At 36.0% G+C, this 20,177-nt stretch overlaps 1 protein-coding gene across 1 annotated transcript; it reads left to right on the forward strand.

The window, feature by feature from the left end:
• The first annotated feature begins 1,993 nt into the window (after window positions 1-1,993).
• On the forward strand, window positions 1,994-7,384 carry GDF9 (growth differentiation factor 9). The gene is made up of 3 exons (XM_070933932.1): window positions 1,994-2,025; window positions 5,620-5,981; window positions 6,441-7,384. The coding sequence occupies exons 1-3, from the start codon at window positions 1,994-1,996 to the stop codon at window positions 7,382-7,384; spliced, it is 1,338 nt and encodes a 445-aa protein (XP_070790033.1).
• The last annotated feature ends 12,793 nt before the right edge of the window (window positions 7,385-20,177 follow it).

Below are 20,177 nucleotides of genomic sequence, written 5' to 3' on the forward strand. Positions count from 1 at the left end.
ATAATCCATGCAAACCCATACATCTTTTGTGGTTCTCAATAATTTTTTAGAAGTGGGAAAAAATCCCAAGGGACAAAAAATTAACAAGCATTGGTTTAGATTATAGTACTTGACAAGAATCTGGTCACAGTTAAAGCAAACAATTGCATATCACAAGCTCATGAGTAACAAGGTACCAAAAAAAAAATCACATTAAATGGGGATAGAATGAGGGATCAACAGGTGACAGGAAATCATAGGAGGATGAACTTTACCAGAATTTTCACTAGAGGGATCAGTAGAAGTTGAAATAGAATCCATTGATATGGTATCATAATGATCCAATCCATGGAAATCTGCTAGAATTACATTGATAAGAGAGAAATGACTTTTCCTAGAATCCGACATTTGTTATATTACAAGGTGGCAAGAAACAAAGGACTATGAACTGAAAAAAATTATGCAATTGTTTCAGCATGACATGACCTATCTATGCAGAACTGCATCCATTTCTAGGAAGAAGGAATAATGATTCCACAATTGGCAGAAATCAAGCACAAAGTGCATTCAAAGTACTGAAAGATATTTACAGCAAAGTAGGATGGGATTTGTATTTGATCCAAATACAATGTATAATACAATGTATAATACAAAGTAGAACCATCCATTAAAATTATTGCTACATAAAGCAAATGCTACAAGGCCAAATCCGTATCTAGTGCTGTTTGTTCATCAAAAGACACCAGCCACAAACCTAAGTCTAGCACAAGACAAAGAACCATGGTTTGTTTACTAAGACTAAGAATAGAGAAGTTTTGTTTGAATCACTGGGTATCTCTTAATGAATTTAGGAAACAAGAAATAAATGGAGCTCTTCCAATCTTACAAACAGGGAATTAGTGCCCCCTTCAAAATAGAGCAGAGTCAGTGATGGGATTCAACTAGTTCGCACCTATTCACTAGAATCGGTTGTTAACTTTCTAAGCAGTTGGGAGAACTGGTTGTTGGAAGAAATCTTTTGCTTTTTTCCACTTCCTGTAAGGAAGGCAGGAAGGAAACATTCTGGTGGTGTTTTTAGCCTAATCTTTATTGCCCTGCTTACAGAAACTGCCTCTCAGTTAACCCTCATTACATTGTAACAACTAAAGGTTCTTACGCCCAGACTTACTGTAGCCTGAGCTTCTCTGGAGGGTTTTTTTTTTCTTTGCTGGTACTTTCCTGGGGTTGACTTTCTTAAAGGGGAAGGGTTGTTTTAAGCTTTTTACACTGCTGTTGGGAGGAAATACTCCCCTGTTGGAGTTCTTTCAGCCAGGATGCAACCATCAGCATTTTGAAGAAATAATTGAATGACGAAGCAGAGCTGCCGGAAAGAAGCTTTTAATGACAAGGAACCAAGACGAGTGACATTCAGCAAGGCTGAAGCTAGAAAGATTGACATTCAAACGGGAGTTTACATACCCTGGGTTTTAAAGTGGTTTTTGGTGAAGTTTAATCCTGTGCTTGGTGAAGTTTAATCCTGTGTTTATTGATGGGATAATTTTCCCTATTCAGCTTTGTTTGGAAGGAAAAAGGTTAATCTCTGTTCCTGAAAAGAAGCAGGGTTCCGAAATCTTGCTAGTTCCTGTGTCTATTTGTTCTGGTAATTGGGTTAACAAGCAACAGCTACTGTGTTTGCTCTTTTGCTACATTCTAGCATTAATTGCTTTCTTTGTAGTTAGGCTTATCTCAAGCCTAACTTGAGTTTGCCTGGGGTGTAAACTCTGGCAATGAGCCAGAGAAGGCTTATGTTTTAGTTTTAAAAGGATTTAAACTGTTGTGATTTGTAATTATTTGTATTGTGTTTGAATTTTTTCCTGCCTCATGGTTTCTTTTTCTATCTGGGGAAGGGGTCTTCTTTCACTGCTTTAGTGGTTCCTGGCACTGTCCTTTTGGGATGTACCTCCAAGAGGCAGGATGCAAGCTTGGCACTGATTTTTTTTACTGCCTTTCTGGTGGGCATGCGATCTCTCCTTAAATGTGGATGATTTCCTTAGGATATCTTATGAGGTGAGTGAGACCAGCCTTGCTTGACAAACTTGGGAGGGCAGAGACTTGAATCTGGCTTCCCTATATAATTTGTTAACTTGTCTCTTTAGTTTGGCATTTTGTAGCCCAAATATGCCCATGCACTTTCTGGAGAGCTTAAATGACCTCTCTGCTAAAGGGTTTCACTTTATGAGCAAGAATTGGCTGCTGATAGTTATCCTTGCATTTAATTCCTCAAGGTGCTCTGGCACCCTGCCTGATTTGTAACTGGGTTGCAGGCATTTCTAATCTAAGTATTTAGGGCAGCTTTTTGCAAGCAAAGAAGCTTTTTGTATTTTTGTACCGGTAATCCTTGACTTACAACAGTTCATTTAGTGACCATTTAAAGTTACAATGGCACTGAAAAAAGTGACTTATGACCATTTTTCACACTTACAACCATTGCAGCATCCCCATGTCACGAGAGGCCAGGCGAGGAGAAGCATCCCTTGATGTGAATGACATCGAGCTGGCCACGCCCACCCAGTCACATGACCACCCAGCCATGCCTACCCAGCTGGTCATTAGGGCAGAGAACCAGTTGTTAAATTATTTGAATCCCATCATTGAGCAGAGTCCACACAAAATAGCATCAATATTGACTGACAAGAGTCATATGAGGAAAAATGAACTGGTAACAAAACTGCATTCATCGGAAAATGCTATGAGCTCAAATAAGAGTCCAACAAGAAGTCCTTGTCATGCCTGAACTTCAGCAGAAACCAAGCAGAAGTCCAGAGTAAAGAATGCAGAAGAAAATTTGCCAAAACTAGAATGGAACAAAATAAGAAATGGAAGAGACTTTCATAACTGAATCTAGACCCATTAGAAGTAGATGAACTATTGAAATATCTGCAGATCAGAAAGGCTATGTTCTAGTCCAGCTTTTTTAAACAGCCTGAGAATAATTTAATCTCCTTAGAAGACTCAGGAGCTAGTTCAGAACAAACTTCCTTCCTTTGATTTAATAGAGATCTCAACAGAAGTATCTGTAAAATATTCTTTAAATAAAATCTGTTTGGAGGCTAAGCTTCTCTGATCCTGTACGCCTCTTAAAAATGAAAGGGAGATGAAAGGAATGGTAAAGTCTTCTGAATCTATTATAATAGATTACAAACTTTTCTAGTCCCACTGCTTTCTTGAGGCTAAAGTGATGTGCAGTTCTTAAATTTCAAAGTCTTTGTAATTGCCAGTTTAGGATTTTGACAAAGCAATCTGTTGTTCTCCTGTCTGCCTACATGAAGATGAAAAGGGAAGAAAAAACAGTGGTTATTGCACTTACTTTGGTGGTGTCATCACCCACAATTAGCTTTGCTTTCCTTCTCCACTGCAAGCAAATGGACTCCTCAACATTAACTAAGCCCTCTCTCTATGAATTGTTCTCTAGACCTCTGCCATGGACAATGCCTGGAATTAAGTTATCTGGCAATCCTGAGAATTTTAGAAATAAAGAATACTTAGAGCCGACAGACTCTACAATACAATATAACCTACAGAAGCAGCTCATTTCTTCAGGAGAAGAGCCCCTATTCTGAATAGCCCCATATCACAAAAGAACATTTTTAAGTATTAGTGATTAATTCTCTGACTATAATTCTCTGAACAAACCCATCAAGCAAAATCTGGCTTACCTCTATATAGAAAGACAAAACTCAGATTACACAACTAAGACATTATTTAAGGAATTTCTGCCAACCACAACTGAATTCCACTTACGCACCCACACCTAGACACTAGGAAAACTCAGAGCTGGAAACTAGATTGGAATTTTAAACAAAAACATTCTGGAAGTGACCAATGGCAACCAGTTTTATATTACTTACTTCCAAAAACCTACATATCTCTACCACCTGTCTATAGCACGGAGAGTTTTTTTTAATTGCAGTAGGATAGAAAAGTATTTAATAAATCAATAGTCATAAGGAGTTTGACTCAACATGAAAGAACCTTTAACCAGTACATTTTTGTGTAAATACCAAAGAAACAATAATCAAATATACAAATGTATTTCATTATGTAAATGAAATACTAAAAACTTTTTTAAAACCTGCAGAATACACAGCTTTAAAAAACTCAAAATTGCATGATAAATGCTCATTACTGAATGAGTACAACAGAACGCTCTTGTGAAGTATTTCTAAATAAATATGGAAAAATACTACAACGTATGAAAATCAAACTGTAGATCTGTAAAAAAAAACAAAAAACTATACCTTTGAAGCTAACAGCCATAGTAAGGAATATGTTTAGCTTTACTGTGATTTGAAATCCATTCTAGAGTTCCAAAGCACTGCATATGCTGTTTTGGGTGGTTGCAGAATACTTATTTGCTCTTCATTTTGTGATAACTCCTCTCCATCAAAGGAACTTTGAAGAATTCTTCCAAACAGTATGTAATTTGAAGACAAAAGGCATACACTGGTATACAACACACTAGCTAACTAGCCAGTCTTTCTCTCCAGTCACTGTATTATGAAGCTGCATAATGAAACATTATGAAGATCTTTGGATTTCTCTTCTACATTAACTAGAGACTGGAGCTTGGTAGAAACTGTTACTCAGGAGTTAGACTTGCTTGCTAGATTTACCAAGGACTTTAATTAGAACTCTTCAGTAATAGTTAAAAATATTCAGCTGGAGGAACTGATTGGAAAGCTGTTTATTCTATTTCTTTGCCTCCTTTTTCCAATCACCATAAATTCTTTTACTAAATAACAAGCAGCAACATCTGCAATTCATTTTTCTCTTTCATTCCATTTATGGAAAACTCTAATGAAATTGTCTTGGCATTCATTGTGTCTTAAGCAGGAAAAGTTGTTTTACACTGGATCATTATTATCATTCTTAAAACTAGAGATTTTTTTAAAAACAAAATAGCCTGTTCATTTTATTCACCTTAACAGAAAATAAACAAGTTATATAGTAATATTGACCCTTTCTCCCTCCCTCCCTCCCTCCCTCCCTCCCTCCCTCCCTCCAGGAGTTCATTATTCTCTATATGGCATGCTTGTCTTCACTTGAAAGGCCAATGCAGTGAAAAACACATCCCAAACAAGCACTACTCTGTGAATGTGTCTTTAACATGAACAGGATTATCAAATTAAATGTTTCTACTATTGGCATTAAAGTTAAGCACAGTTGTAGTTTTAGAATCAGGTTTAACTAATCTTGAGCACAAACTTAAATCTCTTTCCACAAGGAAACCCTATTTTAAAGTACAGGCTTACTTTCTGGAAAGTGTTATAGAGTTATAGCACACTTTTTCACCACATGTTCCAATTTATTTTAGCTAATCTGATTTTAATGTTACTAAACTGCAGGTGAAAACGTTACTTAATTCACCTGCAAAGGGAGGAGTCTGAAGTAAATAGGACGACACCATCAGATGTGTCTTTCCTTGGTGTCTAATTAGTGTAACTTTATTTAAGAGGCTAGAAGGAGCTGCCTCTTTTTTTTTCTTTTTTTTTTTTTTTTTTTTGAGGGCTTGATCTGTTATGGGAGAGATAGCTACTTTGCCCAACTAATCCTCATCATGAAGTTTTTAGGGTGTTTATTTCTTTGTTTCTGTTTGGACAGGTTCTTCTTTCCTGGGGTCCTATGTGCCCCTAGTTTGAGAAATGAAGGGACTTCTCAGCCATTACATTACTGCATCACAGAGATGCAGGCCTCCAAGAGATCTCCATCATTGGTTCTTCCAAAAGAAAATGGCCAAGGCCCACATGCTCCTCTTTTCAAGCTGCTGTCTGGTCATTATCCCCAGGGCTTGGAAACTGATGTCTCAAGACCACCCCCAGATTCTAGAGCCTTACGTTATATGAAGCATTTGTATAAAATGTTTGCTACCAAGGAAGGTGTTCTTAAGCCCAACAAAAGCCATCTTTACAACACTGTCCGCCTTCTCACACCACATGCTGAATGCAAGCATCCGACTACTAATGGTATGTGAAAACTTTTTTGGGGTTAATTAATTTTTTGCCCCTTGTCAAAATATGGGTGGTCTTGCTTGTTCTTCCATATACAATGGAATGGGATACATCTTTGGGGTCTCTTTTAATAGTGTAAAATATATATTTTGCTGTAGTTGGAAAATTACCTCTTTTTTTTTTTGTCAAATGTCAATAGTGGTGGCCATGTTGTTTCTCCAAAGCTTTATACTTTATAAACTTACTTATACTAGGCTTTTTTTTAAAAAAAAAATAGATATTCAAAATGGCTGCCACCCTAAAATAACTGCCTTCCTTGACATTTGCTCAGAAAAAAGCTATGCCTAATCAGAAAGTCTTAGATCAATTGCTTTCATTTGCAAATATACTAAAGTATACAGTGATTAAGAGAAGCAACCTGGGAGGGCAGGACTACTTTGTTTAAGCATTTTTTTTTCTTCAATCTCTTTGCAGGAGATCTTCATTCAACAGACCTGTTTTTCAACTTGGATTGTGTTACTGCCTCAGAGCACTTACTGAAGTCAGCCGTACTCTTCTCATTGGATGAGTCTGTTTCTACAGCTTCAAATCTTACCTGTGTTTGCAACATGACTATTCAAGAAAGTGATGCCTCCAGTCAAGTGTGCATCAATGTTCCACATGCAATGGTATTCATTCTGGATTTGGAACATAGACGCAAATGGATTGAGATTGATGTGACTGCTATTCTTCATCCTTGGATAGTCACCAAGAAAAGAAACATCCATATGGCTGTGAATGTCACCTGCTTGAAAAATGAACATTCTCCCAACTCTGAATATGGTTTCTTCAATATGGCACAAAGATCCCTTTTTCTTCTCCTCTATACTATTGACACTAGTGAGCACACTTATCACAGATGGAATTTTCTCCAAGTCAGAAAGAACTTTACATCATCTACTCTCAAAAAGCATCCTTTCACAATTCCCAGTGAAGAGGCCAGGAAAGGCCTTAAACAGGGAAGAGCACCTCGTCACCGAAGAGAAGAAGATAGGAAAATGAAAAACACTCCAGTTCCAATATTTAACATAAGTCAGTATTACAAACAGTTCTCCTTTCCTCAAAATGAATGTGAGCTTCACAGCTTTTGGTTGGAATTCAGTCAACTGAACTGGGACAAATGGATAATTGCACCACATAGATACAATCCTCACTATTGCAAAGGTGACTGTCCAAGAGTTGTTGGTCACCGCTATGGCTCTCCAATCCATGCGGTGATACAGAACATAATGCGGGAAAAACTGGATTCTTCTGTCCCTGAACTTTCCTGCATTCCAGCTGACTACAGTCCTTTGAGTGTTTTGAAGGTAGAGGCTGATAGATCAATTGTATACCAAGAATATCGGAATATGATAGCGAAAACTTGTACATGTCGTTAAAACTAATTGTAATGTAATAAACCTTGTAGTTTGGTATTTTTCCTTATTGTGAATTGCCAATTAGATGAAAAATAAAGTATGAAGTGTAAAAGCAGATAATTCTAAAGTGTTTGTTTTTCTTTGCTTTTTCTGATCTGCAAGGGAAATTAAAAGGTTTTCTTGTTTTCAAAGTAAAAAAATTATCCATGAATTGTAGGTGTTTTGGGTGTTTGACAAAAAGCACATTCTCTAAATTAACAAAAGGAGTAAATACCATGTCATGTTACAATAGTTTTTGTTTGTCTTAAAACACTAGTTTTTAAACTAGTGTTTAGGCAGAGGGTCTTACTATTACTAATTTCTCAATTGCTTAATTTTTATATTTACTTTTAGTGATTGAAGCTGGTTGAGACTATTATGACTATGAGATGTAAATTTCATTTTAAAGCAATAACGATTTTTTTCTGACTCTGCAAGTTCATGTTGCAAAATAATGCAGACTAAGTTTGTTATATCTCTATAAACCCCTAGGAAATAACTTTGAGATTTTGTAATGGCTATGTGAAGATACTTCTGCAATAATCAGCAAATTGTATTATGTTATGTACAAATATTGGTAATGATATAAGCATGAGTTCTGTGCAGAGGTACCTTCTTTTACAGAAGAGGTCTTCAAACTTGGCAGCTTTAAGATTTGTGGATTTCAGCTCCCAGAATTCTCCAGCCAGTGAACTTCAACTCCCAGAATTCTGGGAGTTGAAGTCCACAAGTTTTAAAGCTGCCAAGTTTGAAGACTCTGTTTTACAGGCTTGATAATGTGGAAAGAATTTTGCATCAGACCTAACAGGCTAAAGAAAAATCCCTTTTATAATGGGCCTTTATCTGATTTATGACTTTAATTAACTCTGACATTCAGGTTTTAAATGCTTTCAGTTTTGCATTCTGATTTATCAATTGAAAACATCATTCACCTCAATATAAATTAAAAATCTGCACTATAGCCCATGATATTAGTGAACTTTTAAAAGTAGGTGTTCTGTAGGGTTGCCAGGTCTGCTTCCAAAAAATAGCGGACAAGCGGGGGGGGGGGGGGGTTAAGTAGTAAAAAAATAAAAAAAAATTACAATTAAATTATATCTTTTCTTACAAACATTTTAACACGTATTAAAATAATCACTTCAAAACTTTACTTAAAATTCAAAACATCAAATATAATAATATGTAAAATATTAAATTACATTTTACTTTGCTGTCATGTGTATTTTTTATTTGACTGCACAGCTTTGATTAATTCTTTGTGTTTAAGGAATAATTCTTTAATTTCAGTACAACGTTGAGAAATATTAAAAAATATACAAAGTTCACTTCGAACTGATGGTACAAGCAGTCGGTTACGTTCGTCAGTCCACAAATTTCCCATGATGCTGAAAATTCGTTCAACGTTTGCATTTGATACCGGAATTGATGCACAATACTGGAACAGTTTCAGTAAACTCGGAGCTGGCTCTTTCTTGAAAAAGTACGTCCACTTATCAAGGGATGAATCGCCCTGCAGATGAACATAAACTTCTTCTAAGGCAGAAATTTCATCGAAGAGAGTGTTGGGTGGAAGTTCTTCTCGCTATGGTGATAATAACCAGATGTTCGTCATTTCTTCTAAAGTTGGAGGATTATTGCGATCAATTAGATTGAAACAACTTAGTGTCTCATATACTGAATCGGTGAAATTATACCACTTTTCTAGGTACGCAATGGCTCTTTGATACACGTTGATGGCTTCTTTCTTGAACTTTTGCACGGCATTCTCAGGCAAATGTTTTTTACGTAAGGCAAATAAAACTTTCATTCCAAAAAACTGCTCATCGTATTTTTTTTGCAAAGAATCACGCATCTTACACATGATAATGTGAAGATTACATGCAAGAATTTTCTTTCTTTCCAGCTTCAGTAGGGTGTCTTGCATTATTGACATGAAGAAGTGCGTGAAATATAAATACAATTCTGAAATTGTTGGTTCATCGTCCTTTGCGAGTTCATTTTTCTGATCCGTAATAGGTTCCAGATAACCTTATGGCACTCATCAGATCCAAGAGAAATAGAGGTATCCAGTTTAAAAGAAGTCTTTCGACCGCTTTAAACAAACTTAACTAACGTGTTGGAACATGGCGCAAAACTTCATGGAAACTTACGTACCATTTCATCATAAAGCTTTTGAATAAAAAAATGTCCACTATTTTGTGAAAAAAAATAGTGAACATAATGTGAAAAAAGTGGACTGTCCACTCAAATAGTGGACACCTGGCAACCCTAGCTTCTGTAGATATCTTAAAGCATTTTAACTGAAATGCCATTTAAGTGTATTTATAAGCCTGAACACTTGCTGTAAATAAATGTGAATTGTAATTTGGCTTGGTTTTTATTTTTCCATTAATCCCAATCCTTTATTAAATATATTTTGTAGCAATCTTTGGTAGTCAAACACTTTGATCAGTTTAATGAAAAAAGGTACTGTCTAAATGAAAGTAATTGTTTTTACATTCTTGGAACTAACTAAGTAAGTTGAAATATGTAAACTTGATATGAAAAACAACCCTGTAATAGACAGTAAAATCTTACCTAGTCTGCTGCTATCTGAAGTTTGTGATAAATTTTGTAATGGGTCATGTGAAGATATCTCTGTAATGAGCAAGACATCTGTGATAGAAGGTAGATGAGGTCTGGGTTGTTAGTATGCAAATTATGACTACCAGATGTAAAGAATATTGCAGGAAGGGATTAGAAATTGGCATGTTTGAATTTCATTGCCTTGGAAAGTAAAACAGATGGCATTTTCCCCCATGCTACAATGCATTGAGTTTCAAAACTGGTTGTGAGTCCTAAGATGAAACTTAAAATGTTCAGTGGGATAGTTAGCAACATTTCTAGGATCTTGGGTGCCCTGAATAGTTTAGAAAACTATTTGAGTTTGATTTGGACATTGTGCTGAATCAAACTATGTTTTAAATCACAGATGGATTTGTATAGTAAAGCACAATCACACATTTTTCTTAGGCTAAAATATGCACTGAGCCCTTCAGCAAGTTGCCTTGTCAATGCTGAGCTATCCCTTCAGTCATCTGGTTGATTTACTGCTGTTGAAGCAAATATTTCCAAAGTTTTGAGCTACATCTCCCACAATCTCATTAATCATGCTTTAAGAGGCTAATGAGGCTTGAAATCCAAAGATGGATGGTCAGTTATTTAAGACAGCCCTACTATTCCTCCCATGGCTTTGGGTGACAATGCCTTCGAGTCCCCATAGTTAAGTTTCCATCAGCTGTTTTTTTCCTGAATATATTGAATGCCAATTTTAAAACCAAAGCACAGCTGCCATTGATGCCAATGATCACTTATAGTATACTAATATCAGGTAAAATCCCAGTGACTAGAGTTACTATGCCAGGTTTATATCCTGAACTACAAATCTGTTCTCCTCATGAAAGAAATAGTCTATTTAAATAACCAAAGGTTATGAGGGACAAGCTCTTTCTGACCTGAAAGCATCAAAATGATATAGTTTGGATGCTTTATTTATTTAATATTATTGCAGCATTAGCAGAAAGTTTCAGCATTTTCATGGTTGGGTTGAGTTTTTTTGTAATAGGAAAGCAAAGGCAGTGACTGGGTTGGCAGCAAGGGCTTTTTTTATTTAGAAAGAATTGTTGAGGCCAAGAAACAGTGAAGAATGATAGGAATCCAAGCCAGATCTTTAGGTTAGGTTTGCAGAACATGTCAAATCAAATGTGCTTGGCTGATTGGTGGCTTCGGCATCTTAGTGAAACTGGCCAGTATGGCTCAGTGCAAAGTCAGAATTAAAGGTCTAAATTAAACCATGATTCAGTTAACCATGAACCAGAAGCCATGCACTAGAAATGCCGTGTGCATTTTTGCCTGTTAGAAGAATTTATCCTGAAATCCCAGGCTGATTTTTATTTGCCTACTTTAAATACTTTAAACACTTTAAACACACCAGTGGTGGGTTGCTACCGGTTCGCCCAGATTGGGCAAATCGGTAGCAGTGGCAGGGAGGCTCCTCATCACAGATGCGGAGAAGCATCACATGCGCAGAAGCATCACAAGTGCACATGCGCCGACGAGTGAACCGGTAGCGATGGGTTTTGAAACCCGCCCCTGGAACACACCACAAAACACTATTTTGTTATATGGAAGTGAAGCAACAACACTAGATTTTAATGGTGGATGTTGGCTTGTGATAAAGCGGCTTACACAGTGCCTGTGTAAGTATCACAGTTTTCCATATTAATGTAGGGAGCTAGGTGCAGAGGAACAAAACGCGTAAGAAGTATAGCACATACACACTTACATAAAATGCTTTAAGAATGTTGTGTATTGTAATTTGCATGAAATCAGCATTGGAGAAAATACTGTATAATATTCTACAGCCTCACAATCTATATCATTTGTAATGACTTGTTTGTGTGTAATGTGAAGATTGAGATAATTGAGGGTAAATTCACTGTGATGTCTAAGGCAAAAGATTTTTTGAAAAAATACACCATTTTACTATTTGCTGCCTTTGAATAACATTGCAAGAACAAGTACTTTGATGATGTTAAGACCAGAAAGATCAAGTATAAATTTGGAGAATGCCGTTACCAGATACTGGGATGGTGTAGAACTTCTTCTTGATCCAAAGTCCTGACCAACTAAACTCAAGTAATGGATGGTATCTTGAAAATGGCAATATGATTGACTTCCTGATGGATATTACTTCAGATCCGGGTCTTGATTTCTGCTTCTTCTCTCCACTCCCTTAGCAACATAACTTTTGCATGGGTGCAATTGGGTTCTTCCCAGCCCTTCAATTCTAGGATAGTCTAAGCATGATGGATACTAAGCAAAACAGAACTTGGTTAGTCTAGGGAAATGCCAACTGCAGGAAGGAACAGCCTCTTGATTCATTGCTGGATTTTGGAAAATGAGCAGCGGTATCAGTGGTTTTGGGATAGAGGACTCTTCTTAAGCCCAAAGCAATAGAAGGGGAGCTATGGACGTTGAAGTGCTTTAGAAGATGTAAAAGGAGCAGCACCAGGAGAGGATTGCATACCAGTCTAGACTTAAGAAGTTTGCCTTCTTAAGAACTTAGGGAGACTTAAGAAGTTTCCCTAAACAATCAAGTCTTAGGCTAGCATGTAGGACATACCTGCCTCAGGTGAAACCACAATTGTGCTAATCCCATGGAGAACCTGAGTGGAAAGTGCAAAGGTAGTTCCCTAGATTTGCCACATCACCTCAAAGGTTGTCAGAACCAAGTCATTTCCCTTTTCAGTGACTAGTGGGGAAAGTGGAGAGGCCATAGTGGTGGATTTTACTAACTAGTCACTGAAAAGGGAAATGATAGTCCTCCCATAAATTGATGCACAATGTTGTTGAGAGTGTAGTGGTATCTGTTGAGATTATTGATATATTTCCACTCAGAGCTGAGTAAGAGATGTTGTGACTGTTCTTACTTGATGTCTGGGAACAATAAGAGATTTAATTCCAGCAGAGTGGCTGTTTGTGCAGAAACTATCTGGCTTGCTGCCACTTCTTATACTAATTCTGGGATAACACTTATCCTGAAGTAACAGATTTACAGTTTGGGAATTGAATTTACAATTCCTACAGAGCAGCAGATTATGACCATGGGCCAAGGGTGACTTCAGCTAATTTTGATAGTTCTGAAAATTACCAATTTATTTAGAATGGGAGGCCTTAGCCATTTACATATTTATTATCATAAATATTGCAATTGGGGTACTGCAGTATGTTTTCTTAGGGCTGCCCCTGAGCACTATTCAGAAACTACCGTTGGTGCATATTATGCAACTGAGGGTTGAGACCCACCTTTAGCGGCAAAACCTTGGTCAAAATAAGATACAATACTGATAATAACATGAATGCTTGAATTTGGGAGAATTGCGGGACCATCTCCTCTGTATAGAATCTATCCATCCTGTTCAAGTTATCCAGCAGATAATATAATGAATCTCCTCCTTGAAAGAAGTCAGAGAGGTGGCAACCTGCTCCATGGAGGGTTGCTCCCAGTTCAGTCCGGTTCTATAGAACCAGTAGTAAAACCAGCAGGAGGCTCCGCCCACCCGCCACGATGTCATCATGGGTGATCTGCGTATGCGCAGAAGCAAGCAAGCACGCTCCTGTTGAGAACCAGTAGTAAAGGTAAGTAGAACCCACCCCTGAACGTGTTCCTCTGGAACAGATCTATGTTAAAGATCCTGATACGATTAATGTTCAAGAAAGCTAAAAGATTTACTGTACCTAGATGTTTCAACACATTTTTGAAGTTAAGCATTGCCTGGCATGTGGGTCAGTAATTTTAACTTCGTTTGTTTCAATTATGTTTTCATTATTGCATTTTGTTTGTGACTTCAATTGTTTTTATGTAAATAAGCCATCTTCAGTAGGTGGATCTATATGTAGTAAGGAAGTAAACAACTAAATATGGATGCAGAAGAAAGAAAATATGTGACCTCAAAAAATGGGATTATGTGGTTGACGAAAGGAAGTGAGATGACATAAATATCTGTGAGTATAGCATTGTACACAGGTATGAGAATATTTCTGCTCAGAGAGTAAGTCAGTAAGTAGAACCTGGTTATTTCATGGAATCATATTTGATTCAATAAAGTACTTTTAGTTGTCTGGAGATTCTTCCTTTAAGCCAAATAACTGAAAACTCATAATTTAAAGTTAGAGACATTTAAGTAGGGTTGTCAGGTGTCCACTATTTGAGCGGACAGTCCACTTTTTTCACATTATGTTCACTATTTTTTTTCACAAAATAGTGGACATTTTTTTTATTCAAAAGCTTTATGATGAAATGGTACGTAATCTAAAGCGTACAGTCTAAGAGAATAAGGATAGGAGAATCGCGTTTTGTCTTTTTCATAAGTTAGAATGAGACAAAGATCGAATGCTCATTGCAATAATCACATTTTACACAACAGCGCAAAAAATGCATTAAAGCAGTTATCTTTTGATATCGAAAATGTAGCGCTGAAGGTTTTTGCCGAATTTTCGAATTCTCCGAAGAAACGAGAAGAGTTGAAATCATTTTTTGAGTTTTGCAAGTCAGAATTCCATGAAGTTTTGCGCCATGTTCCAAACCGTTGGTTAAATTTGTTTAAAGCGGTCGAAAGACTTCTTTTAAACTGGATACCTCTAAAATCGTATTTTATTTCTCTTGGATCTGATGAGTGCCATAAGGTTAGCTGGAACCTTATTTCGGATCAGGAAAATGAACTCGCAAAGGACGATGAACCAACAATTTCAGAATTGTATTTATATTTCACGCACTTCTTCATGTCAATAATGCAAGACACCCTACTGAAGCTGGAAAGCAAGAAAATTCTTGCATGTGATCTTCACATTATCATGTGTAAGATGCGTGATTCTCTGCAAAAAAAATACGATGAGCAGTTTTTTGGAATGAAAGTTTTATTTGCCTTACGTAAAAAACATTTGCCTGAGAATGCCGTGCAAAAGTTCAAGAAAGAAGCCATCAACGTGTATCAAAGAGCCATTGCGTACCTAGAAAAGTGGTATAATTTCACCGATTCAGTATATGAGACGCTAAGTTGTTTCAATCTAATTGATCGCAATAATCCTCCAACTTTAGAAGAAATGACGAACATCTGGTTATTATCACCATGGCGAGAAGAACTTCCACCCAACACTCTCTTTGATGAAATGTCTGCCTTAGAAGAAGTTTATGTTCATCTGCAGGACGATTCATCCCTTGATAAGTGGACGTACTTTTTCAAGAAAGAGCCAGCTCCGAGTTTACTGAAACTGTTCTAGTATTGTGCATCAATTCCGGTATCAAATGCAAACATTGAACGAATTTTTATCGTCATGGGAAATTTGTGGACTGACGAACGTAACCAACTGCTTGTATCAGTTCGAAGTGAACTTTGTATATTTTTTAATATTTCTCAACGTTGTACTGAAATTAAATAATTATTCCTTAAACACAAAGAATTGATCAAAGCTGCGCAGTCAAATAAAAAATACACACGACAGCAAAGTAAAATGTAATTTAATATTTTACATATTATTATAATATATTTGATATTTTGAATTTTAAGTAAAGTTTTGAAGTGATTATTTTAATACATGTTAAAATGTTTGTAAGAAAATATATAATTTAATTGTAAATTTTTTTTATATTTTTTTACTACTTAACCCCTCCCCCTGCCCCCCGCTTGTCCGCTATTTTTTGGAAGTAGACCTGGCAACCCTATTTATATATTAAATTCCAGAATGGCAAATAGACAGCAGAAGAAATTTGGAACAGTCCATTATGGCAGCTCAGTTTAGTTTTACAGTTTAGTAACTGACTTTGCTTTGTTTACTTGAACTTTAATTTATGAGTCTGGGAGAGACAGATTTCAGGGGATCTGTGCTTTTTGGCCCTGTAAACTAAGATTCCAGTTTACCTAACATTTAATTGGTTCCAAAAAAAAAGATCTTTATTTGGCAAAAGGAAAATGCATAATGTTTGCCTATGAACTTTATTTAGGTAAATATTTATTACTTGATGTTATTTCATCACTCAAATTAACTGCATTATTTCCAAGAAAGTCTCTCAACATGATAATCTTTTGAATGCTGTCAGGAAAGTTGATATTAGCTGATGACATTTTTGTATTTTACGTTGAAGTTTTAAATTCATAAATGCTAAAATTAACTTCAGAACATCAATTAATTTAAGTGTTGGCTGAGCTAAAAAGCTTTCAAGATTTTTTTCTGACCTTATGGTTTTCACTTCATCCATGGCATGAGTGATTTTCATATTTTATTTTAAGTATTTCGTGGAATTTAGCCATTTGGCAAGATTAGTCACATTCTGTTGTTACAACATGACAATTCACTGTACTTAATAATGTGTGTGTGTGCCTATGCATACACAATATTAAAGGATGCTTTTTAAAAATTTTCTTCCCATCCCAGCAGTTACACATTGATTAAGTAATATCATAATTTTCTTCACATCAAGATTTTAGTTTTCTCTTTCAATAGCACCCACTTTTGAAGTAATTAATTGGATAGCCACTCCCTTATGGATAAGAATCAGTGCATTTAAATCAGGAATTTGTCTGTGTGAGCAGAGGTTTGGACTAAATGATCTCCAAGGTCCCTTCCAACTCTATTACTACTACTACTACTACTACTATTACTACTACTACTACTACTACTACTATTATTATTATTATTATTATTATTATTGATTTGTGAGAAGGTACCTTATGGAACAATATAATTCATCCCTACTTAGTTGGCCTTCAAGAGGTAATGAATACAGATCTTGCCAAGCACATTCAGGTCACAAATAGACAGTGATATTTCAGGGTGGATGGATGGATCTTATTTATTTATTTATTTATTTAGATTGATTGATTGATTGCCATTCTGTATTTACTTATACTTATTTCAAGAAGCAGTTACTTTAAACTGATCAATCAGCTTGTTCTAAAAGCTTATACGATTCCCAATCATTTCCACTGCAACAAAGCCAATTAAGTTATAATCTTAATTGTACCATTAAGTACCATTATATATAATATATTATTATATACTATAATTATATGAGTAATATATAATTTCTCATGATCATTTTAATAATAGAAACCAATTCTACCTCTCCTGAGTTTAAGGCAAAGGAATTAAATACATAAAGGAGAATAGAAAGCTACGTATGTAGACATAAATATTTTCATAGGAAATTTTATTAAAGTGTTGATAGTCACATAAAAGTAAAATAGTCAAGAAGTTGTTCAAAATAAGAGTATTGTTTCTCTAAAATATGATTAATCGATTACATAAAGATGAGTATTTCACATTCCAGTTGTGTTTTTATTTGTTTGTTTTTACTTTTGTCACTCCATTTCTAGTGACGTGAATTAAAAAGTGCCTCAGATTTCAACTGAATTTTATTTAGGAATTGGTGAAACTATGCTTTCAACAGGTTAGAGTTAGGGTTAGGTTTCAAATAGGTGAAATTTGGACAGTCATTATTAATCTAGCATATCCACAATTAACAATGGATCATTGGATGACCCAGAGAAGACTAATAATGCATATTGTGCCATTTTCCAAATATTACAATTATTGAATTTCTTTCTTAGACTAAAAAGAAACAGTTTCAAAAGCTGAATTTTGACACCAGCTAGGACATTCTGAGTTGAAGTCCACACATCTAAAAGTTGTCAAGGTTAGGAATTTCTATAGTTTTTATACTATTCTTGTATTTCTTGTATTTCTTGATCTTGTATTTCTGCACCAAAGGACATGATATGGAGACATTGATTTTTTGTCTTTATTTCTGTATAAATAATAGGATTGTATGTGAAAATAGATACCTTGAAACAATTGGATTTGTCCATTTTTATTTGTCACAAAATATAGGCGTCCTGATATTTCAAGGACAGTCATACCATAATAGTTGTTCTGTATCTTAGATCAAGTCTTATCCAATATCAATTTTGTAGGTGAAGAATGAGTAGTACTGAAGCAAAAGAATCAGACTGAAATGAGAAAATTAAGGGTACAATGCACTCATGCTAAAAACCCAGTTTCTGTATTTCTCCGCGTTCATTCACAGACCCTTATCTACAACAGTAAGCACCACACATATACAATTGTGTGACTTTGTACAGGCTTTCCCACGAGAACAATTAGTTGCTTGAAAAAGTCATGGAAATAGATAATTGTAATTAGAGAGGGTAGAACTTCAAAAAAGAAAATACCGGCTCCTGCTAGGAAAAAATAGTTACAAATGAAAGAACACAAAGGGAGCAGAGATATTATGGTCAAGTAAGCAGGAAGTGTCATGTAAACAGAACACTGCGACAATGCTTGCACGACCCAACTAAGATTATTTACACATAGATAAAAGGGCTGTATTTTGTGCATCTAATGGACTGATTAGATTACAAGAGTTTATGAAACGAGATCTTGAAGTTGCCACAAGACTCTTGACTGTTATTGCTGAACAAAGCAAATTCTTTCTATTGGTGTACCAGCTCCAATTGATATCAAACTTTCCAAGCTATGAGTTCAATAGACATTTTCAAATAGTTTATGACATCACTGTTTTCAACACCAGGAGCAAGACATCAGGGTCTGATTATGTCAAAACAGAGGTTCTAAACTTAACTTTTTCATCACAAGGTTCAAAGAAGAAGGTTCTCTTCAAAAAATAACAAGCCATGTTCTAGGATGAAGTACATAAACTTTCATGGGCCAAACTAATAAGATACAATGGACAACTGAGGTGATTTTAAGTTTCAATTTCTCCAAGCAATTTGTCAATATCTTATATAATCTGATATGTACACATTAGGGCTGTGCCAACAATTCAAAAGTGATGGTCTACAAATGATTCCTAGCTAAGTAAAATATCTCATCCTAAAGTGACAAAGCACTTTGGCAAAATCATGAGGCTGCTTCTTAAGCTGTCTCTTGTATTGCTACACCACACTTGCTTTCAAAGACTACATTGGCCCTTACTTTTCTGAGACACATGAGAACATTTTATTGGGCACCCATGGAAATGGACTAAATGAAGTAAAGGGTCTGTGCTCTCTCTCCATGCAGGTTTTAGGTAGTTCCCGCTCTTGCAAGTCCTGTTTGACAAGCCAAATTACTACTTCTGTGAAAAGTATTTTGAAACAAGCTAAGATTAGCTTCTAAGAGATTTGGTGAATTGCTTAGAACAAACAGTACTTGCATGCATAACAGAAAACATTAAACAAAGCAAGCACAGTCCTGGATTCAGAGAAATTCTGCACTACTATATGGGCACTTTTTGCTTAGATGAAGTAAAATATTATAGAAGTTTGGACTTTTGTGGAGTTGGTGAAAGAAATACTATTTCTTAACATGAGATTAATTAAAATGTCGGGCTAATATATTTCATCAATAAGCATTTGGTTTTTGTAGGATGGTTCAGCAGTGAAATGCACTTACCTTCACTACCTGTTCGGGGAATGTGAGAGCGCACGCCTCTTCTGCGCATGCGCAGAGCCTTCTGCGGATGTACAGAGGGTCAAAAATGGGATGTAATGACGTCCCAGTGGGTAGGCGGAGCCTCCTGCCACAGGCGCTACTGGTTCGCGCGAGCCGGATAGATCCGGCCGGATTTCACCGCTGGGATGGCTTAGTATACAGAAGTCCCAACCATGAACTCGAGTGTAATACATAGCTATATTTATTATTGTTGGCATTGTTGCTGTTGTTAGTTGTATAGTCAGGCAAATTTTTAGACTGGATTTGGCATTTTTATTCACCTACCAAATCCTTCCCTAGAGTCACCTTATAAGGGAAATTGACAGCATAAACATTTAATAAATAAAATAAAAAAAATAAGGAACCTGTGATAGGCAGATATTGTTATTTAATAATATTAAAGGTATTGTAGCAGAATGTAAGCTGTTCCTCGTAAAGCTGCCTTTCAATGATGATTTTGTCAATGCCGATGGTGTTGAAATGGTGCTTCAGCTGTCTTGGAATTGCACCCAAGACGCCTATTATTATTGGTACTATCTTGGCTTTCTTTTGCCACAGTTCTTCTACTTCTATATGTAGGTCTTTCTACTTTGTGATTTTTCTCTAGTCTTTCTCATTTATTGTCTCTTTCCAGGTACTGCAATGTCCACTATCCAAACATTTTTGTCTTTTATTATCAACAATTGTTTAGTCTGCAGTGTTGTGTAGCAGAAGCTTGCCTGTTTGAATTCTAACGCCCCAGAAC

This window comes from Pituophis catenifer, unplaced genomic scaffold (genome assembly GCF_029215685.1).
Source record: "Pituophis catenifer annectens isolate HBS135680 unplaced genomic scaffold, rPitCat1.0.hap2 SCAF_2, whole genome shotgun sequence".
Taxonomy (NCBI): Eukaryota; Metazoa; Chordata; class Lepidosauria; order Squamata; family Colubridae; genus Pituophis; species Pituophis catenifer.